This window comes from Saccopteryx leptura, chromosome 4 (assembly GCF_036850995.1).
Source record: "Saccopteryx leptura isolate mSacLep1 chromosome 4, mSacLep1_pri_phased_curated, whole genome shotgun sequence".
NCBI lineage: Eukaryota > Metazoa > Chordata > Mammalia > Chiroptera > Emballonuridae > Saccopteryx > Saccopteryx leptura.
This window is the reverse complement of record NC_089506.1, coordinates 159,337,482-159,361,310: the sequence shown is the minus strand read 5'-3', so window position 1 is coordinate 159,361,310 and position 23,829 is coordinate 159,337,482. Positions and strand designations below refer to the sequence as shown.

The window sequence follows — 23,829 nt, the reverse complement described above, 5'->3', positions numbered from 1 at the left end:
CTTAAATTGATACTGTAAATTTTACACTAATAGTTTGTTTTTCACAACCCATTGGGTTTGCTTTCTTATAGGATTATTGTATTAAATGTTAACTTGGTTTTTTAAAAATTATGATCAGCCATGTTTATGAATGTACTTTCTTAATGATTTATAGTTAGTATGACTAAAAAAAGTATAACTACAATTTTTCGATACAAATTTATCTTTCTTTGCACCTACAACTCAAAACAGTATTTAAAATAATCTAGTTTAGCATTATATTTTTTCTCATACAGAGAGAGAGTCAGAGAGAGGAATAGACAGGAACGGAGAGAGATGAGAAGCAGCAATCATTAGTTTTTCGTTGCGACACCCTAGTTGTTCATTGATTGCTTTTTTATATGTGCCTTGACCATGGGGCTACAGCAGACCGAGTAACCCCTTGCTCAAGCCAGCGACCTGGGTCCAAGCTGGTGAGCTTTGCTCAAACCAGATGAACCCATGCTCAAGCTGGCGACCTCAGGGTCTTGAACCTGGGTCCTCCACATCCCAGTCCTACGCTCTATCCACTGCGCCACCGCCTGGTCTGGCATACTTTGTTATTTCTAACGATGTATTTTGTAGACTATTTAAAATGAAAAAGAAAACTGAAGAATATGATCACTTAGATTGCTTCATCACTTTTATTTAGTAATATGAAATCAAACGGTATTAAGAAAATTTTAATACTGGGGTTGTTAATTTACCTCAACAATACCTTCCCTTGTCCATTGTTGTATTCAGATTCTCTCAAGATCCCTCTAATTTTAATATTCAATGAGCCTCATAATATTGTTATACTGGTCAAGGATTTATATCCAGTCTGCAGTTATAAAGGAACTAAGAAAATATTAAAACCACATAGAAAGGAAAATGATTAAGAACTTGACATAGGCATAAATATATCTACATGGATGACCAGATATAATCATAATGTTACTTTTAAGCATGGAATCAGAGCAAAAAGAGTTAGTGAGGAAATCTTGATAGCTTCTGTCATTAATGTGCTTTCCCTTGGTTTATCTAGTTCCTGATTGGAAAAACCACTGTCCCAGAGAATGACATTAGCAGGTGAGGCATCCACTCCTGTGTGCATTGTTGGAGCTTTACCACTACTTACATACCATTCTTTCTTCTATTCTCCACCTTCAAAAAGGTAGCAAAAAAAATCCACAAAAATAATAGCAATTATTAAATACCTTCTGAAATTTAACATGGTATATTTTGACTATGCTTATTAGATTTTCACTAGATTGACCAAAGAATTAAAAATAGACAATTTTTCACAGAATTATCAAAAGTTTATTAAGTTTTGTTTGTTTTGTTTTGCTTTCTTCTCATTGTTGCAAACCTGAACCCCCTTCCTTCTATCATTGCAGCATCAAGGATGTAGGGGAACAGGAAAGTGGTGTTGATAACTCTTTCAGTAAGAGCAAGATGTATTTAAAATGAAGCAATAGCACTTGCTAGTCTTTCAACAAAACTCTATAACACCGCAAGAGTAGAGATTTCTCCTTAGACAGTATAGATTTCAGAGCCTGATGATTGTGCTAATTTGATTTTGATAGTATGATTTGAATTTATTAATTCAAAGCTGCAAAACAATCTTATACTGTGATTGTATTTAATTATATCTCATGAAAGCAAAACTTGCTTATTGGTTAAATTCATATATAACTTAACCAACTCATAAATAAATGGTGATCTATCTATTTATACCTTTACACTCCATTTTAAGCCTATTTATGTCAAACCATTTTTTGATAGGCCTAAAAGAATTACATACTAAACCTAATTTGGATATCTGAAAACTGGGTTATTCAGAGCAAAATATTCTTCAAACCTCATCAGCATCAGGTAAATATGAGTCCTGAACTCTCAGAATTTTTATGCATTTTTTCTAATCAACAAGGAAGGTATCTGACTTAGAAGACTGCATATCATTTAGTAAATTGCAGGCTATTAACTATATGTCCTTGGGTGAGTTGTTAATCTGATCTTTAATGTGTAAAATATAGATAATAATAGTTACTGCTTTAATAAGAATTAGTAATTGGATATATAGTAGACATTTAATGTTATTTCTTTTTTTTTTTACTAAGATCTTTTTTTTTAATTTTTAATTTAATTTTAATTTTTTAGAGATACAGAGAAAGGGATAGATAGGGACAGACAGACAGGAATGGAGAGAGATGAGAAGCACCAATCATCGCTTTTCGTTGTGACACCTTAGTTGTTCATTGATTGCTTTCTCATATGTGCCTTGACCGTGGGCCTTCAGCAGACCGAGGAACCTTTTGCTCGAGCCAGCGACCTTGGGTCCAAGCTAGTGAGCTTTGCCCACCAGATGAGCCCACACTTAAGCTGGCGACCTCGGGGTCTTGAACCTGGATCCTCCGCATCCCAGTCCGACGTTCTATCCACTACGCCACCGCCTGGTCAGGCTAATGTTATTTCTTATTTCTACTCTTTCCTTAGTTCTAGGTCAGTCTAGACCTTTTTTACTCTGAGGAAACAAAAAAAACAGGATGTATTTCTGTTCCACGTAAGATACATTTTTTAAAATCTCAATCCTTCAAGTCAGAAAATAAAGAATATACAATTGAAACAAAAATTTCACAAAACCATGCTTATGTGTCATGCGTTGTGTATTTTTTTCTTCTGAGTCTAGTTTACTTCATTAAGAGGTAATAATGTTTGAAATATTCCTGTAGGATAGTGGTTTTCAACCATTTTATACTTGGGGACCAGTGAAAATACGAGAATTATTTCGGGGACCGCTTAAGCAGAAATCACCCTAAGCATATGAGAATTTGACTAAGATCTTTGGGTCTGTAATCTTCATACATCCAAGTAGTTAACTCTTCTGCAGGTCAGCACAAAATTTCTGGCTGGTCCACAGACGGGTGGTTGAAAAACACTGGTCTAGGCCAGGGGTCTCAAACTCGCGGCCCCGGCCCGCCGAACAATTTTGTGCGGCCCGCAGACTAATCCACGGGTTTACTTAATTTTATCCAAAATATTTTGAACTTCGTGGATTAGTCTGTGGGCCGCGAGTTTGAGACCCCTGGTCTAGGCCATCAAAATTGAGCCTAATGCCTACAGTTAGAAGAACTAAAACATCTTATTTTAGGATGAGAGGGAACCTTTCCATATTCCCTTTTCTGGGCTGAAGGCTACACTGGATATGACCATCATATGCTACCAAATCATTGCTATTTGAGAGGTATTATTAGCACTGAATCTAGAACTAGCTTCTTGGGCTGGTGTTAAATGAAAATAGCAAGACTTGGAAATTCTCTCTAGAACTTCATAGAATGATTAATCTGTAGTGAGGTATTCTAACTTTACTTTAAAAAGGGCCTTTATATATGAATGATAGCAGTGTATTGGAAACAATACAATATGGCAATATAGTATCTAGTAAAATCTGAAACTTGTTTTGAACTATTTCATAATCACTAATTAGATCTGAGGAAGTAGGTTCCTTTACACTCTATAGCAGGGGTCCCCAAACTATGGCCCGCGGGCCACACGTGGCCCCCTGAGGCCATTTATCTGGCCCCGCTGCACTTCCGGAAGGGGTACCTCTTTCATTGGTGGTCAGTGAGAGACGCAAAGCATGGCATCGCTCACATACAGTACTACTTCCAGTGACATGGGATGCACGCCTCATGGCTCCGGAAGCATGTCACATCACTTGTTACATCTAGCAGTGACAAATATGGAACCAGACATTGACCATCTCATTAGCCAAGAGCAGGCCCGTAGTTCCCATTGAAATACTGGTCAGTTTATTGATTTAAATTTACTTGTTCTTTACTTTAAATATTGTATTTGTTCCTGTTCTGTTTTTTTACTTTAAAATAAGATATGTGCAGTGTGCATAGGGATTTGTTCATAGTTTTTTTTTATAGTCTGGCCCTCCAATGGTCTGAGGGACAGTGAACTGGCCCCCTGTGTAAAAAGTTTGGGGACCCCTGCTCTATAGTCTTATGAAGCATAACAATTTTGTATATAGAGCCTTGATTACCTAGCAAAAAGAAAATATATATGGTTTTATTATATTCCTTATTGGATCAACATTTAATTTCAGGAAAGATAAACATCTGAGATCTTGATATACAATTTTAAAAGTATCTTTGATTAAAATATATTACTTTGGGATATATTTAGTCTATCTTCTGATGGGGAGAGAGAATGGATGCTTTAAAAACCTAATCATATTTGGATAATGTCACTCCTTGGCTCCAAATTTTGCTATTTAACTCCAATAAAAGCTGAAGTCCTACAATGGTCTATAAGAATTGACCCCAACCACTCCTCCATCACACCTGCACTCCTTTACCTGTTCTCAATTCCTGCTGCTCTCCAACTATCTCATGCCACCCCAGCCACTATTTCTCCAACATACAAGGCTCCCTTCCTTATCTCCTTCAGCCTTAGCTCAAATGTCACCTTCTCAGTGAGGCATTCTCCGACCACCCAATTTATTTATTTATTTATTTATTTATTTATTTATTTATTTATTCATTAATCAGTTTTTACAGAGACAGAAAGAGTCAGAGAGAGGGATAGATAGGGACAGACAGACAGGAACGGAGAGAGATGAGAAGCATCAATCATCAGTTTTTTGTTGCGACACCTTAGTTCAGGGGTCGGGAACCATTTTGGCTTAGAGAGCCATGAAAGCCACATATTTTAAAATGTAATTCCATGAGAGCCATACAATGACTCGTGTACGTTATGCATTATCCAATAAAAATTTGGTGTTGTCCTGGAGGACAGCTGTGATTGGCTCCAGCCATCCGCAACCATGAACATGAGTGGTAGAAAATGAACCTTGTGAGCCATAGGTTCCCGACCCCTGCCTTAGTTGTTCATTGATTGCTTTCTCATATGTGCCTTGACCGTGGGCCTTCAGCAGACCGAGCAAGCTAGCGACCTTGGGTCCAAGCTGGTGAGCTTTTTGCTCAAACTAGATGAGCCCACGCTCAAGCTGGCGACCTCCGGGTCTTGAACCTGGGTCATCGGCATCCCCGCCTGACACTCTCTCCACTGTGCCACTGCCTGGTCAAGCTCTGACCACCCAATTTAAGTTGCATGTTCCTCCCCTTCCCCAACACATATCCATTCTAGCCTGTCCTTCATTTATTTTCCCCCATAACACTTATCAGAATAAAATGTTCTATATATTTATTACTTAATATCTGTCCCTTATTATAATGCAAGCATCATAAGGCTAGGAGTAGTTGTCAGTTTTTATGCACACTTGTACCTCCCAGACAGTGTTTGGCACCCAGGAAATAAACATTTTTCCATAAATGAATGAATAAATTGTAACTACTATTGTATAATGGTGTTCAGTTCTTCAAAGTGTTTTTTTTTTCTTATTTATTCCACAGGTAGAAATTATTTACGTGATTATCAACACTATTGATCTTAGATATGCAATATACTGCAGAAATAATATCACATATATGCTTTTAAAGTTTCTTAATTTCTATTCCTTAGTTTTAAAGAAAACCAAAAAGGTGACTAGTTGTGATGGGGGGTGGGCGGCTAGGGATTTCCGTTGTTAAGGAGGATGACAGGTAAAGCGTCCTGCCGTGATGTTCATGGCGTCCAAAGTCCGAAGACTGTGGCCGCTAGTCTTCTCTGTCCAGACCTAACAGCTAAGGAAGAAAATCACAGGGTATTTTCTTGAACGAGCTCCTGATGCAACTATGTTTACAGGTTTCCTGTAAGCACCCAGGGGGAACTTGACAGTCGCCGGACTCCCACAACCGCTGGTTCCCAATCCCTGGGCTCCAGCAAGGAGAGCTGCGGGCGGCGGGCCCACGGCGGGGCGCTGGCCTCTCCCCGGGCGGCGGCCGGCCGCCAGCCCACACCTCCCCTCGGAGGCCCGGGCGCGACAGGTGAGCGCTGGGCGGCGCGGCGCCACGCCCACTACCCGGTGGGAGGCGGTGGTTCGCGGAGCAGGGTCCCGGCGGCGGCCCAGACCCCGGCCGGCCGAGGAGGCGGGGAGGCGGGGAGTTGTCCCACACGGGGGCGCTGCCACCTGCCAGGGGCGGAGCCAGAGCGGGACCGCTTTTATTTTTAGGTTTTGTCCGCTCCTTGCACTGGGGCCGGATAACCATCCTGACCATGAAGGGCCGCGAAGGCATCGAGAACCCGGCTTTCCTCAACTCCAGCCCAGACACCCCGCGCCGTTTCCCCGCGTCGCCCTCTCACGTCGAGGTCTCTGCCTGGTCCGCCGATGCCCAGAGCGAGGACTCGCGGCCACACGAGCCCCCGGAACCTGACAGGTCCCGGGAGCCACCGCTGCCTCAGGCAACGCCCCCTGACTCCCGGGAGCGGTCCGAGTTCGAGGAGGGGCCCTGCGGGTGGGGAAACTTCCAACCCCGGTGTCTGCAGCTCTGCAACACTCCGCGGGGCTTCCTGCTGCACTACTGCCTGTTGGCCCTCACGCAAGGTAGGGGCCAGCGCGCGCCGGCCAGTGGGCGCGGGGTCTGGGGCGGGAGGCGAGCGCGTCCCAGCCAGGTGGTCCGCGCGCCCTGCACCGCGGCCCCGGCGCTCCCAGCCGTGTAACCATCTAGGTTCAGACTTCCACATTTTAGCTTCTCCTTTATCGAGTAAACTTAAAATTTGCCATACAGCCTTTTATTTTTGGTGTCCTCAGTTTGGCAGTTTCGATACTTCCAGGGAAGATTGAAATTACTGGAGCTTCCAGCGAGAACGGGTTGTCCCGGGAAATCTATTCTACATGACAAAAGCATGGATTTTGCTAAATCGCCAATTGAAGAGATTTTTTATGGTTACTGGAGCAGAAGGGCTGATTAGTAAATTTGCTGGTGAGGGTGGGGTAGTTCTCAAAGGAGAAGCTTTTTGAATATGTATAGTATAGGTTAGATATAAGCATTCCTGTTTTGTGAATGTATTGAGTTTTAGTTGTAGGCGGGCACAAGTGGAGTCCTGTAAGTTAGCAAAGGCTTCAGGTGTTGTAGAAGGGTTGAGGGTTTTAAAACCTCAAGAATTATGCAGTATGTTTTGTTCAAGGATTTCTAATACATTCTCTTGGGAGTTACTGATTAAGTCCAGGTTTATACCCTCAGGAGTTCGCAATCTGAGCTTGGTTTGAGGAGTGAGTGTTGGGGGAGAAGAGAATGGCCCTTAGGAAAAAAAGTGAAGTAGACGCTGCCCTGGTTAGTCTAATGCAGGGGATGAAAGAAATAGGAAATTTCATTATCACTAAATGAGAAATTGAGGACAAATAGAAATTAAAGTGGAGCATCTTAAAGGACACGTTGAGGGTTAGTTAGAATTTAATAATATGCACATTTTTTGGCACTTAACTCATAGTTTTTTGTTGTTTTGGTTTTTTTTTTTTTTGTATTTTTCTGAAGCTGGAAACTGGGAAGCAGTCAGACAGACTCCCGCATGCGCTCCACCGTGATCCACCCGGCACGCCCACCAGGGGGCGATGCTCTGCCCATTTGGGGCGTCGCTCTGTTGTAACCAGAGCCATTCTAGCGCCTGAGGCAGAGGCCATAGAGCCATCCCCAGTGCCCGGGCCAACTTTGCTCCAATGGAGCCTTGGCTGCGGGAGGGGAAGAGAGAGAGACAGAGAGGAAGGAGAGGGGGAGGGGTGGAGAAGCAGATGGGCGCGTCTCCTGTGTGCCCTGGCTGGGAATTGAACCCGGGACTCCTGCATGCCAGGCTGACGCTCTACCACTGAGCCAACAGGCCTGGGCTTAACTCATAGTTTTAAAATAATTTGCAAAGAGACAAGCAAGGACTGATTGAAACAAATGCCACCCAAGAAACATGGGGGGGGAGGGGCTGGAATTGCTTTTTTCCAAGATTAACAGAAGAATAAATATAAGTATATTCTTCCTGTTCTTATTTCTGTTCCCTTGTCTCATAGGAATTCCACGTTCTTTCGTTAGGTGCTAAGTATTTGTTGATTGCAAGTCAGACTAACTACAGATCCTCTATTAAAGGTAGTTTTGTGCTAAAGAGTTGTTTCCCTTCCCTCCTGTTGGGCAGATAAAATGTATTATGCTCACTTTGTTAAAGATGACATTACCCACGTGGAGAGGCCATTGCCCAGGTGATATTAATGTGTGTTGGGGGCAGGCAGGATCATTGTAGCCTGAGGCTTGGTTTTGGAATTAAGCCTTTCCCACCCTTTTTGATGTAGGGTGGTACAATCCAATCATGCCTCAGAGAAGTGACTTTGTATTAGAGACTTCCTTATTTTGTATATTGGATTAAAGGTTGTGAAGCTATACTATAAAATGGGGGCAGAACGGGAGCTGGCGCTCTTGGTTCCTGGGATGATTAGCATGAGAGAGCAGAGAGAGTAGAGCCAGCAGCGGAAGGAGGCCACGTGGAGGAGGCCAGGAGAAGCAGCCAAGATGGCGGAGTGCTGAGTGAGATGCCAGTTTGTGTAGTGTTTGTATCTGGGATAAGGAAGGAGATGGGGAACTGAGGAGAATAAGGCTGGTGAGCTAGAAACCTTTGATTCTAGGAAACTCGGATAAGTCAGTGGCTTTGTGAGCACTGAATGTTTGAGGGGGTTTTGGAGCCCAGTGTGTGTTTTTACTTGCCCGCCGGGTGCAAGCTAGAATTAAAGACTGTGGCCCATCAGTTTGTGGCTCCGTTGTTTCTTTACCGACTGTCCGAATCCAATGCGAACCTGCATGGGCCAGAAGGCTGCTTTGATAGTGACAGCCATGGCTCCTGGCTTTACACCTCCTTTCTTGTCCCCACCAACATTCACCTTTTCTCAATTTCTTGATGTTAATTGTCCAAAATTTGTGTTTTTAAAGCATAGCACTGTTAAAGGATTGGAGAATTTAAGAAGTTTGACACAAGTAAAAAAATTCTTTGTTTTATCTTAAAACGTATTCTGAAATTTTGATATAATTAATCCAGAACACATCATTTTACATTCAATACAACATATTATTGTTATTATTATTAGTGAGAGATAGAAACAGACAGAGACAGACAGGAAGGGAGAGATCAGAAGCATCAACTCATAGTTGCAGCACCTTAGTTGTTCATTGATTGCTTTCTTATATGTGCCTTGACTGGTGAGCTCCAGCTGACCCAGTGACCCCTTGCTCAAGCCAGTGACCTTGGGGTCATGTCTATGATTCCACATTCAAGACAGTGACCCAGTGCTCAAGCGGGTGAGCCCGCGCTTAAGCCAGATGAGACCATGCTCAAGCCGGCAACCTCGGTGTTTCCAACCTGGGTCCTCAGAATCCCAGGCTAACACTCTATTCACTGCAAGCTTTAACACAACATATTTTAAAAATTGTTATTAAATATAATTGACACTCTTAAAAAATGTTTAAACTAGGAGCTACATCTACCCAGAGGTCCCAAATTTAAGAAGCATAATCTGAGATAAAAGTTACCCATTAAAGGCCCTGGCCACTCGGCTCTGTGGTAGAACGTCAGCCCAGAGTGTAGATGTCCCTGGTGCGATTTCCAGCCAGGATACACAGGAAAAGCGCCCATCTGCTTCTCCACCTTTTCCCCTCTCCTTCCTCTCTCTTTCCCTCCCACAGCGAAGGCTCCATTGGAGCAAAGTTGGCCTGGGCACCGAGGATGGCTCCATGGCCTCTGCTTCAGGCGCTAGGATGGCTTGGGTTGCAGCAGAGCAACGCACCAGAGGGGCCGAGCATCGACCCCTAGTGGGCTTGCTGGGTAGATCCTGGTTGGGCGCATGTGGGAGTCTGTGTCTCTGCCTCCCTGCTTCTCACTTCAGAAAAAATACAAAAAAAAAAAAAAAAAGTGACCCATTACATTAATTCTTGTTTCATTTTATGTTTGAATGACTGAAAATATTATTACCATGTTTCTCAGACATGATCCTTGGGAAGACCGTATCTATGGTATATTATTAGGTGTTTAATTGGGGGAAATCCCAAAACTTGTTAAGTGAGTTTACTTAACTGAACATTTCTCGGAGATAAATAAGATTTCTCTTAAAACATAATTTTCCTAATGTGCCTCCTAGCTTCATGCATTTACTATGGAGAGACATAGTATACAGTATTTCATGGAATTTCTTTTTCTTAAAGGAGAGTTCTTGGAATTTCTGTAGCATAGAATTCACATTGGTATTAATAGACCTAAAGTGCCATACTTCCACAAGAGTATACAAATTTATTCTTTCAGAAAAGTTTTACCATGAAGACAAGGAGTTCTAATGACTGATTTTTAATGAGTGTGTTAAATATGTTGGGAAGTTGATTTTTAGATAAGAACATTTTTATATTCTTAAATAACCTTACCTACTTATAAATATGTCATTTTAAAGTACTTTGGATATTTTATTTTATCTTGAAATGTTAGGAATTGTAAACTGATTTATTAAACTAGCATAAAAGTAAAAATCATGTTAGGACTAAAAAAATTGTTATATCAATTTTCTTGAAATATATTTCCAGTTACTGTCTTGATAAAACAAAATTTAAAGAAATTGTGGAGATTGTGGCTTGTATACCCTTTTTATTAATTAATAAATGAAAACAATTTATGATATTCTCTTAAGTAAAAGTAATAACTAATTAAAAACTTTGTAAGTTGATCAGATGCCTCTTCTTTTTATTTATAGTAATGTTTAAACTGTAAATTTAGTTTATATTTAGACAGGAAATTTTTATTGTCAGTCAAAATTGGATTTTCAGCTTTTTAAAGTGTACATTATATTCTTCCATCATAGTTATAATAAGCACATGACATTTTTTTTTCTTTTATTTTGCCTATGGTTTAGAATGCCAGTGGTTAAAATAAAACTCTGTTTGTTTTGCTCCTGGACCTTTAACTTTAATATCTGTAGAGTGTTAGAAGAAAAAAGAAGTTTGAGAGCTCAATTTTTAACTTTCTAGACTAAGTCAAGTATCTTCTGTTATAGATAAATATGTTTAAGGATTGAGTAACTTGGAAAGTGAGTGTTACTCGATAACCTCTGGAATCAGTTATACTTTTTTGTTCCTTTAAGTGAGGCCAGTGAGAGTATACTACACTTGGCAACCTGGCAAACTGGCTTTATGAGACTTTCCCAGTCTGACTTTTTGAAGGTTACTTAAAGAAAAATGAAGTTAGCTACAATTTAGGATGTGGTAGGCATCAATTTTATTTAACACCTGAAAATTCACAAGTGTACAATTTAAAAGCAAACTGATTTGTAAGGAATCACGTTTGTGTTGCTTCCCTTTGAAATAATGAAAGTATTTTTAAAATTGGAACACATAAAAATATATTTAAAAAAAAAAAACACACCAAACAACCAGCCTGACCAAGTGGTGGTGCAGTGGATAGAGCTTCCGACTGGGATGTGGAGGACCCAGGTTTGAAACCCAGAGGTCACCAGCTTGAGTACAGGCTCACTAGCTTGAGCACGGGATCATAGACATGGCCCCATGGTTGCTAGCTTAAACTGGAAAGTTGCTGACTTGAAGCCCAGGGTCTCTAGCTTGAGCCCAAGGTCACTGGCTTGAACAAGGGGTCACTTGCTCTGTTGAATGCCCCCTGCCCTCTCACCCACTGGCCAAGGCACATATAAGAAAGCAATCAATGAACAACTAAGGAGCCGCAAGGAATAATTGATGCTTCTCATCTCTCTTCCTTCTTGTCTGTCCGTATTTGACCCTCTCTCTGACTGTCTGTCAAAAATAACAATAAAAAATAAAATAAACAAGTAACCAACCAAACTTTAGTACATTGTGTTAATAATCATAATGTATATGGTAAAGTTGTAATAATGCACATAAATTTTCTTTTTTCTCTTTTAGGGATTGTAGTAAATGGCCTAGTAAATATTAGCATTTCCACTATTGAGAAGCGCTATGAAATGAAGAGTTCCCTGACGGGCCTGATATCATCAAGCTATGATATCTCATTCTGTTTGTTGTCTTTATTTGTATCCTATGTTGGCGAAAGAGGACACAAACCAAGATGGCTTGCATTTGCATCCTTTATGATTGGATTGGGAGCACTTGTATTTTCATTGCCAAAATTTTTTAGTGGAAAATACCAATTGGGGTCCCCTGTTGAAGGTAAGTTTCTGTTGTGTTTTTGTTTGTTTTACTTTAAGAAACTAGGCCATTAACTGTGTATTGCCATTCCCTATACATGCAACCTAGGGTAAGGTCTCTCCTTTCCGCTGCTCACTGATTTGTTGTGATGGGAATTGTGTGAAGTAGGTTACAGAGACAAATTGTGAATTGGCTGTTCCTTTAGTGCAGTGGTGGTCAACCTGGTCCCTACCGCCCACTAGTGGGCGTTCCAGCTTTCATGGTGGGCAGTAGCGGAGCAACCAAAGTAGAAATAAAAAGATAGATTTAACTATAGTAAGTTGTTTTATAAAGATTTATTCTGCCAAACTTAGCAAAAATCTGACATAAAGTACTTGGTAAGTAATTATTATTATATGCTTTAACTTGCTATAACTCTGCTTTATAAATTTTATAAAGTAAAGTTACTTCCCTACTTTATAAATCACCATTACTGTGGAACTGGTGGGCAGTTAGAAAATTTTACTACTAACAGAGATACAAAAGTGGGCGGTAGGTATAAAAAGGTTGACTATCCCTGTTTTAGTGGTTCCAAATTTTTAATCCTCTGATACACTCATTCCTTATATTACACCCAGTTCTCCTCAAAAAGAAAAAAAAAATGACCATTTTCCTTTGAGGTTGTGGCCTCACTGGAATTCTGAGATCTGTGGTTTTTCCCTTTGCAGTTTTATCTCCTGTGCTTACAGCTCTGTACCCAGACTTGATTCCTGATCTGAGATAAAGTAAGGTAATTTATAAAACCGAAGCTTTTCCTAAAAGCTGAAGGATTCGTGACTCTCCAGAGACATTGAACTTCAGGAGTTATCTAAGGCAGTGGTCCCCAACCTTTTTTGGACCACGGACTGGTTTAATGTCAGAAAATATTTTCATGGACCGGCCTTTAGGGTGGGACGGATAAATGTATCATGTGACTGAGACAAGCGTCAAGAGTGAGTCTTAGACGGATGTAACAGAGGGAATCTGGTCATTTAAAAAAAATAAAACATTGTTCAGACTTAAATATAAATAAAATGGAAATAATGTAAGTTATTTATTCTTTCTCTGCAGACCGATACCAAATGGCCCACGGACCAGTACCTGTCCACGGCCTGGGGACCACTGATCTAGTGTACTGCCCCAGTTGGATAAAGAAGCCTTATTCAGAGACTCAAAAAAGAAATTTTTTTTTTTTTCTTTACAGAGACAGAGAGAGAATCAGAGAGGGGGATAGATAGGGACAGATAGGAACGGAGAGATGAGAAGCATCAATTATTAGTTTTTCGTTGCGCATTGAGACACCTTAGTTGTTCATTGATTGCTTTCTCATATGTGCCTTGACCGCGGGCCTTCAGCAGACCGTGTAACCCCTTGCTGGAGCCAGCGACCTTGGGTGCAAGCTGGTGAGCTTTTGCTCAAACCAGATGAGCCTACACTCAAGCTGGCAACCTTGGGGTCTCGAACCTGGGTCCTCGTCATCCCAGTCTGACGCTCTATCCACTGCGCCACCGCCTGGTCAGGCTCAAAAAAGAAATTTGATTTTTCATCTTTCTATTCCCCCCCCCCCCCAAAGTGTCATTTTCAGTGGAAAAACAATTATGGTAATATCAGAGGAATGTGCTAGGAAAGAAGACCTTAAAATTTCTGTTGTCTTTCCTGGGATTTTAATAGCAAATATAGAAAAAAATCAGAGGGCTAATAAATCGAAAGCTTTCAGGGCTTAGGTAAGTGAAGAAAAGGCTAGAATTGGGGCTTGCTGCAATATATGCATTATTTTTAACAAGTTAATATTATTATTTTTCTGAGAATTCATATTGAAAGTTAATATTAAAGTGTTAACATTTTCCAAGACCAATCTCCAAATTATAGATATAGCAAAATATTTTCAATGACAAAGTATATATTATGCAGTATGATTTTAGGTGTACACTTTTTACTTAAGCATACTTCATTTGGCAATAAAAATAAAATTACACCTGACTGGTGGTAGCACAGTGGGTTGAGTGTAGGCCAGGACCCTGAAGGACCCAGTTTTAAGCCCAGAGGTCACTGGCCAGAGCACAGGCTCATTGGCTTGAGGTCCGGCTTACCATCTTGAGCATGGGATCATCAACATGATCCCAAGGTCATTGAATTGCACCCAAAGGTCACTGGCCTGAAGCCCAAGGTTGCTAGATTGAAGCTCAAGGTTTCTGGCTTGAAACCAAAGTTGCTGGCTCGAGCAAGAGGTTCTCTGATTCGACCTAAGTGCTCCACCCCCCCTCCCAAGGCATGTATGAGAAGCAGTCAATAAACAACTAAAGTGAAGCAACTACAAGTTGATGCTTCTCATCCGCCCTCCTTCTTTTCTGTCTTTCTCTAAAATTAAAAAAAAAAAAAAAGCAAGCATATGGACCAAAAGAGTATGTTTTTAAATGTGGTACAGTTTGGAATGAATGAGATAAGGAGAATATGTTATCAGTGGAAAGAGCTCTTGTTTTGAGTCTAGTACATTATCTAAGATTGGAAGATATCATAAAAACAACTTCACAAGATTTCACTGGGGTAGTTTTAGGAACAAGGCATATAGGCTTTCGTATAACACCTTTGAAATCTTTAACAGTAAGGGAAAAATCTAAATTTTAGTCTGTCACACAAGAAACATGATACTGACTTTATGATAGCAAAAATTTACTATGTTTGTAGCATGTAGGAGGTACCTTTGTACTCAGTCTAATTCCTTACTCTTGTAGCTGATCAGATGACCTACTTTGATAACAGACCTCTGACTACTCTATAATAAACACAACCACCTATTCCAATGCAGAAGCCTCATCTGTCCTCAGCAATCTTCTTAGCTTTATCTCTTGCCATATGCACCTTGAGTTGCAGCCAATCTGAACAATATATATTTCCCGAAGAGAAATGGGCACAAATTAAGGTGTGTGTGTGTGTGTGACCAGAGCTAAAGCCTAGACTGCTGAAGCCAGATCTGTACATTTTTAGTACATTATTGTATACTGTGAGTTTTCACCAAATTCTTACTGATATATTTTATTATTTTAGCTGAAATAGATATTGGCTGATCTGTAAATTTTTTACTCTTAAATTAAGACTAATAATTTAAATAATAGTTTACCTGTGGCAAATGAAAGCAAAAACTCAGGTTGCCCTTATGTTAGTCTGTCATTCATATGATAAATATTTATTGATATAGACTATACATGTGGGAAAAAATAGTGAAACAGTTAATGCCATCCATATTTTATGTACTAGTGTGAAGAAATTAAAATTAATAAATAAGATGAAAATTGATGTGAGTGTATGAAGGAAATAGTATGAAGTAATAGTATTCAAAAGAGAAAAGTGCTTTCCAGGCTGGAGAAAAACATGAGTGAGGGTGTTGGTGCAGGAAAGAGCTTGGTAGATTTTTGGATGGTCAGGTTTGCCTAGCGTGATCAAAGCAAGGGAGAGCATGGTATGAAGTGAGTTTGGAGTGGCAGGTAGAGGCATGAGGCACTTAGATTTTCCTTTAAGTGCAATAGGAAGTATAAGAGAGTTTTACACAGGGAAGTGCATGATTTTATTTAGAGTAATCCTTTTGGCTTCCTTGTTCTGAGAGACAAGAGTAAGTGGCAGGAAATCATTCAGGAGGTTTTTACTGTAGTCCAGGTGAGACATAAAGGTGGTTGGGACTGAGTAAGTAAGTAACAGTAGAGATCTAGAGGAGTGACTGATTTTCAAGTATTTTAAAGGAAAAAGAGATAGGACTTTTTAGTGGATTGATTGGAGGAATAAATAATGACTCCTTGATATTTGCCTTGACCGACTGGGACCATTTACTAGAATGTGGAAAACTAGGTAGAACAGATTTGGGAGTGAAAATCAAGAACTAAGGTTTGACCTTAAGTTTGAATTGCAGATTATATATCCAATGTTGTAATATACAGCTTTGAACACGTATGTTTGTGTATGTGTGCAAGTCATTAGTCTTCATTCCTGGAGTGCAAATAACAGGTTTGAAGGGCTTCCTTATTCTGATTTTTTTCATGAATAATGTCACACTGATTTTTTGGAAGGAATATAGCAATCACTCTCCTATTGTCAATATATGAAAATGCCTAGTAGCTATTTTGAATTTTTACATTTTTCCTGAAAAATTTCTTTAATAGAAATATTATTGTGGTGTGTTTGTATGTATGTGTAGGTGTTTATAATATAATAGATACAAAACTCAGGACTGAAATTGAATTAAATATCTAAAAGAACTCAGACATTTAGAAAAAAGGAATGTTAGATATCATAAATCTTCTTTCTCTTTTTACAACATAAAACTTTAGGACAAGAGATGAAACAACTTAATAGTGATTTCATAGATAGTTAACAGCTAAAATAATTACTAGGTTTTATGTTTCATTTAATGTTTTCCAAATTTTTGTTTATTACTCATAGTAGTAATATACTAGTATATTGAATAATTTGAAGTATTTTTATGAATTTAAATGACTTCCACAATTTCAAATAACCAGTTATAATGGTCTGTGTTTTCTTTTTTTTTTTTTTTTTAAATAAATTTTTATTAATGGTAATGGGATGACATTAATAAATCAGGGTACATATATTCAAAGAAAACATGTCTAGGTTATTTTGTCATTAAATTATGTTGCATACCCCTCGCCCAAAGTCAGATTGTCCTTCGCCACCCTCCATCTAGTTCTCTGTGCCCCTCCCCCTCCCCCTAACTCTCCCCCTGTCCTCCCTCCCCCCACCCCTGGTAACCACCACACTCTTGTCCATGTCTCTTAGTCTCATTTTTATGTTCCACCAATGTATGGAATCATGTAGTTCTTGTTTTTTTTCTGATTTACTTATTTCACTCCTTATAATGTTATCAAGATCCCACCATTTTGCTGTAAATGATCTGATGTCATCGTTTCTTATGGCTGAGTAGTATTCCATAGTGTATATGTGCCACATCTTCTTTATCCAGTCTTCTATTGAAGGGCTTTTTGGTTGTTTCCATGTCTTGGCCACTGTGAACAGTGCTGCAATGAACATGGGGCTACATGTGTCTTCACGTATCAATGTTTCTGAGGTTTTGGGGTATATACCCAGTAGAGGGATTGCTGGGTCATAAGGTAGTTCTATTTGCAGTTTTTTGAGGAACCACCATACTTTCCTCCATAATGGTTGTACTACTTTACAGTCCCACCAACAGTGAATGAGGGTTCCTTTTTCTCCACAGCCTCTCCAACATTTGCTATTACCCGTCTTGTTGATCATAGCTAATCTAACAGGGGTGAGGTGGTATCTCATTGTAGTTTTGATTTGCATTTCCCTAATAACTAATGAAGCTGAGCATTTTTTCATATATCTGTTGGCCATTTGTATCTCTTCCTGGGAGAAGTGTCTATTCATGTCTTCTTCCCATTTTTTTATTGGATTGTTTGTTTGTTTGTTGTTGAGTTTTATGAGTTCTTTGTAAATTTTGGAAATTAGGCCCTTATCTGAGCTGTTGTTTGAAAATATCATTTCCCATTTAGTTGGCTGTCTGTTTATTTTGATATCAGTTTCTCTTGCTGAGCAAAAACTTTTTATTCTGATGTAGTCCCATTCATTTATCTTTGCCTTCACTTCTCTTGCCATTGGAGTCAAGTTCATAAAATGTTCTTTAAAACCCAGGTCCATGAGTTTAGTACCTATGTCTTCTTCTATGTACTTTATTGTTTCAGGTCTTATATTTAGGTCTTTGATCCATTTTGAATTAATTTTAGTACACGGGGACAGGCTGTAGTCGAGTTTCATTCTTTTGCATGTGGCTTTCCAGTTTTCCCAACACCATTTGTTGAAGAGGCTTTCTTTTCTCCATTGTGTGTTGTTGGCCCCTTTATCAAAGATTATTTGACCATATATATGTGGTTTTATTTCTGGGCTTTCTATTCTGTTCCATTGGTCTGAGTGTCTATTTTTCTGCCAATACCATGCTGTTTTGATTATTGTGGCCCTATAATATAGTTTAAAGTCAGGTATTGTAATGCCCCCAGCTTCATTCTTTTTCCTTAGGATTGTTTTGGCTATTCGGGGTTTTTTATAGTTCCATATAAATCTGATGATTTTTTGTTCCATTTCTTTAAAAAATCCCATAGGGATTTTGATGGGAATTGCATTAAATTTGTATATTGCTTTGGGTAATATGGCCATTTTGATTATATTTATTCTTCCTATCCAAGAACAAGGAATATTTTTCCATCTCATTGTATCTTTTTCGATTTCTCTTAACAATGCTTTGTAATTTTCATTATATAGGTCCTTTACATTCTTTGTTATGTTTATTCCTAGGTATTTTATTTTTTTTGTTGCAATCGTGAAGGGGATTATTTTTTTGAGTTCGTTTTCTAATATTTCATTGTTGGCATAGAGAAAGGCTATGGACTTCTGTATGTTAATTTTGTATCCTGCGACCTTACTGTATTGGTTTATTGTTTCTAATAATCTTTTTGTGGAGTCCTTCGGGTTTTCGATGTATAGGATCATATCATCAGCAAAAAGTGATACCTTTACTTCTTCTTTTCCAATATGGATGCCTTTTATTTCTTTGTCTTGTCTTATTGCTCTGGCCAGAACTTCTAGCACCACGTTAAATAAGAGTGGAGAGAGTGGACAACCCTGTCTTGTTCCTGATTTAAGGTAGAAAGTCCTCAGTTTTATGCCATTTAAAATGATGTTGGCTGATGGTTTATCATATATGGCCTTTATCATGTTGAGATATTTTCCTTCTATACCCATTTTGTTGAGAGTCTTAAACATAAAATTGTGTTGTATTTTATCAAAAGCCTTTTCTGCATCTATTGATAAGATCATATGGTTTTTGTTCTTTGTTTTGTTGATATGGTGTATTACGTTAACCGTTTTGCGTATGTTGAACCATCCTTGAGATTCTGGGATGTATCCCACTTGATCATGATGTATTATTTTTTTAATATGTTGTTGTATTCGGTTTGCCAGTATTTTGTTTAGAATTTTAGCATCTGTATTCATTAGAGATATTGGTCTGTAGTTTTCTTTCTTTGTGCCATCCTTGCCAGGTTTTGGTATGAGGGTTATGTTGGCCTCATAAAATGTGTTTGGAAGTATTGCTTCTTCTTCAATTTTTTGGAAGACTTTGAGTAGAATAGGAACCAAGTCTTCTTTGAATGTTTGATAGAATTCACTAGTATAACCGTCTGGGCCTGGACTTTTATTTTTGGGGAGGTTTTTAATAGTTTTTTCTATTTCCTCCCTGCTGATTGGTCTGTTTAGGCTTTCTGCTTCTTCATGACTCAGTCTAGGAAGGTTGTATTGTTCTAGGAATTTATCCATTTCTTCTAGATTGTTGTATTTGGTGGCATATAATTTTTCATAGTATTCTACAATAATTCTTTGTATATCTATGATGTCTGTGGTGATCTCTCCTCTTTCATTTTGGATTTTATTTATTTGAGTCCTGTGCCTTTTTTCCTTGGTGAGTCTTGCCAAGGGTTTGTCAATTTTGTTGATCTTTTCAAAGAACCAGCTCCTTGTTTTATTGATTTTTTCTATAGTTTTTCTGTTCTCTATTTCATTTATTTCTGCTCTGATTTTTATTATCTCCTTTCTTCGGCTGGTTTTGGGTTGTCTTTGTTCTTCTTTTTCTAGTTCCTTAAGGTGTGAAGTTAAGTGGTTTACTTCAGCTCTCTCTTGTTTGTTCATATAGGCCTGAAGTGATATGAACTTTCCTCTTATTACTGCTTTTGCAGCATCCCAGAGATTCTGATATGTCGTATTTTCATTTTCATTTGTCTGTATGTATCTTTTGATCTCTGCGCTTATTTCTTCTTTGACCCATTCATTTTTTAGAAGTATGTTGTTTAGTTTCCACATTTTTGTGGTTTTTTCCCCCTCTTTTTTGCAGTTGAATTCTAGTTTCAAGGCTTTATGATCAGAAAATATGCTTGGTACAATTTCAATTTTTCTAAATTTGCTGATATTGTCTTTGTGGCCCAACATATGGTCAATTCTTGAGAAAGTTCCATGTACACTAGAGAAAAATGTATACTCTGTCGCTTTGGGATGAAGTGTCCTGTAGATGTCTATCATATCCAGGTGTTCTAGTATTTCGTTCAAGGCCACTATATCTTTATTGATTCTCTGTTTGGATGACCGATCTAGAGCCGTCAGCGGAGTATTGAGGTCTCCAAGTATGATTGTATTTTTGTTAGTTTTTGTTTTAAGGTCAATAAGTAGCTGTCTTATATATTTTGGTGCTCCTTGGTTTGGTGCATATATATTAAGGATTGTTATGTCTTCTTGATTCAGTGTCCCCTTAATCATTATGAAGTGACCATTTTTGTCTCTGAGTACTTTTTCTGTCTTGTAGTCATCAGCATTGTCATATATGAGTATAGCTACACCTGCTTTTTTTTGGGTGTTGTTTGCTTGGAGTATTGTTTTCCAGCCTTTCACTTTGAATTTGTTTTTATCCTTGTTGCTTAGATGTGTTTCTTGTAGGCAGCATATAGTTGGATTTTCTTTTTTAATCCATTCTGCTACTCTGTGTCTTTTTATTGGTAAGTTTAATCCATTTACATTTAGTGTAATTATTGACACTTGTGGGTTCCCTACTGCCATTTTATAAATTGCTTTCTGTTAGTTTTGTATCTAGTTTGATTCTTCTCTTTTGTTTTTCTATCATTTGTTTCTGTTTGTTTGTGTTCCATACTTCTTTCCTCTGTTGCTACCTTTTTTAAGTCATGTGTTTTTGTGGTGGTTTTTTCTAGGGTGGTTACCATTAAGTAATGAAAAGGGTACCTACCATATTCATTGTAGTACCCTATCTTATAAGTATTTCTGCACTTCATCGTCCTTTGCTACTGTTAATCTCCATTCTCTCCCCCCCTTTTTTTTTTCCTTTGTTGTCACAGTTTAAGTTTGGTTTTATTGTGTTCTTGGTGGAGCTGTTACTTGTGTTGTTTTCTTTTGTTCTTTGAATCTGGTTGGAAAACCCCCTTTAGTATTTCCTGGAGTGGGGGCTTTCTCGTGATAAATTCTCTCATCTTTTCTGTATTTGTGAATGTTTTTATATCTCCTTCATACTTGAAGGATAGCTTTGATGGGTATAGTATTCTTGGCTGAAAGTTCCTCTCTTTCAGGGCTTTAAATATTGGGGTCCACTCTCTTCTAGCTTGTAGAGTTTCTGCTGAGAAATCTGATGATAATCTAATAGGCCTTCCTTTATATGTTGTACTCTTCTTTTCCCTGGCTGCCTTGAGAATTTTTTCTTTGTCATTGGTTTGTGTCATCTTTATTATGATGTGCCTTGGAGTGGGTTTGTTGGGGTTAAGAAAACTCGGTGTTCTGTTTGCTTCTTGAATTTGAGGCTTTAGTTCTTTCCACAGGCTTGGGAAGTTCTCGTCTATTATTTGTTTGAGTATATTCTCCATTCCATTTTCTTTCTCTTCTCCCTCTGATATACCTATTATTCTTATGTTATTCTTTCTGATGGAGTCAGATAATTCCTGTAGGGCTTTCTCGTTTTTTATTATTTTTGAGTCTCTTTCTTCTTCTCTCTGTTGTGCCTCAAGTTGTTTGTCTTCTATTTCACTAATTCTATCTTCAATCTGGGTTGTTCTGCTAGCTAAGCTTGTTACCTCGTTTTTCAGCTCGTGAATTGAGTTTTTCATTTCTGTTTGATTTGTTTTTATAGTTTCAATTTCCTTGGTAATATATTCTTTGTGTTCATTGAGTTGTTTTCTGATCTCCCTATATTGCCGCTCCGTGTTTTCTTGTATATCTCTGAGTATTTTTAAGATTTCTATTTTAAATTCTCTGTCATTTAGCTCCAAGGCTTCCAATATGTTAAGTCTTTTCTCCATAGATTTTTCCACATCTATTTGTGTTACCTCTCTTTCTTTTGTATCCATAATATTCGATTTCCTCTTTCTTATTGGCATCTGAGGGTGGTCTTGTTGATAGCACTAATTAGAATTAATAAAGAGTAAAAAGTAAAAAACAAACAAAAACAAACAAACAAAAACAAAACAAAACAAAAAACAAACAAAAAAAAAAAAACCAGAGGGTAAAACACCCCACAAAAAAAAGCAGTAATAATTTATTATTTCCCCCCTTTTTTTTTTCTTTGTTCCCCTTCCCTCCTCTCCCCTCCTCAGGAAAATATCGTGCCTATAATGGAGGGCCTGGTTTGCGGTGAAGAGTTCAAGGGGGCAAAAAAAAAAAAAAAAAAGAAAAAAAAAAAATTAAAAATAAAAAAAGGAAGAAAATCTTAGACAAGCATAAGTTGATCTGCCTGCGGGTGACAGTCAACCAAGAGATATAATGAGAGGGACAAGAGGGAACCAGAAAAAAGGACAAAAAAAGGAATAATAAAGAAGAAAAAATAAAAATAATAAGTAAAAATACGTTGTATTAAGTGGAGCAAACACCAAATACAATGGAGACCTTGGGTTGGGAGGACCCAAAATGCCACAAAAACAAACCAACCAGAAAAAAACAAAAACAAAACCGAAAAAGAAAAACAAAGCCAAAAAAAAAAAAACCTTGAGTCCCAAATTAACTAATTTGTTCGTGATTGAGGATTAAATGGGAGGAAAGTAAAATGAGAAAAGAAAAAACGAATAGAAAGGGAAAAATAAGAAAAAGAGTAAAACAAAGGAAGAAATAAAAAAGCAAGAGAAAAAAACAAAATAAGGCAAAAAAAAACAAAAGAGGAGAGAGTGAGAATTAAGTGTCCTGGAGTATAACCCCAAAGGAGGGTGAGGATGAAGAAGAGAAATAAAATGTAACACTTATGGGTAGTGTAGTTCAAGAAAAGGGAAGCATAAGATGGGCAGAGAATAGAAGGACTGAGGTGGAGGAAATAAAGACAATAAGATAGAAGGAACAAACAACAACAAAAAAAAACAAAAAAAAAACAGTGGAACAAGCTGCAAAGTCTGTGGATTTTTCCTGATTTTGAGATGACAACCTCTTCCTCCTTCTCCTCTCTCCCTCTTCCCGGTCGGCGACTCTGCACCCCAGGCCCTGCCCCTGCGCCACACCCAGGCAGGGACTTGCAGTTGATGGGGTTCTACGGCAATGTCATACAATTGGCTTTAGTCTTGCTGGTAATCAAGGCCTGCCGGCGTCTGCAGGGTCTAACGACGAGAGAGTTCGCCTTCGTGGATTCTCTCTCCCAGTCCCCCCCTCCCGAACCAGCAGCCTGGCGATCCAGCCACAAGGCTGCCACTGCTTCTGCCTGGGGAGTAAGAGGCTCAAAGAGCTGGGAAATCCCCACTCTATCCCCACTCAGTGCAAGGCTCTGGGAAGGGCTCTGACAGTCAGGGCCTCCAGTGTAATCAGGCGGGGGTGGGAGTCAATTGTTGTCAAGATGATTGTTCAGCGCCTAGCATTCCGTTGGACCTCTCAACCCAGGCTTTCCACACTTTGTAGCCTGTTTTGGCCGGTAAGAAGAGGCACTAGTCTCTGCTTGCGACTAGTTTGGTATAGATCTTATTATCTGCCAAGTCCTTCTTGTTAGCGTTTATCCCTGAATATGGAGGCTCTATCAATCAGAAGTTGCCCCCGCCCCTTTAGCGAGAGGCACCAAAAAATATCACGCCTCTTGTCTTGGGTCGGTGAACTGAGAGAGATCTTATCAATTAGAACCGAGGGTGCGCAGATTTCACGGGTTAAGTTAATTTTAATAATTGGGTCGCAGCTGTGCTCCCGAAGGTATTTCAGG

General features: G+C 38.9%; 1 protein-coding gene across 2 annotated transcripts in view; it reads left to right on the top strand.

Annotated features, from left to right (window-relative positions):
* The first annotated feature begins 6,011 nt into the window (after positions 1–6,011).
* SLCO4C1 (solute carrier organic anion transporter family member 4C1) overlaps positions 6,012–23,829 on the top strand; it is a 76,872-nt gene continuing 59,054 nt past the window's right edge. For both annotated transcript variants that reach the window (XM_066381908.1, XM_066381907.1), the window contains exons 1-2: positions 6,012–6,493; positions 11,835–12,098. In XM_066381908.1, the coding sequence (XP_066238005.1) occupies positions 6,166–6,493; positions 11,835–12,098 (592 nt within the window). In that variant the 5' untranslated portion in view covers positions 6,012–6,165. The remainder of the gene's footprint in view (positions 6,494–11,834; positions 12,099–23,829) is intronic.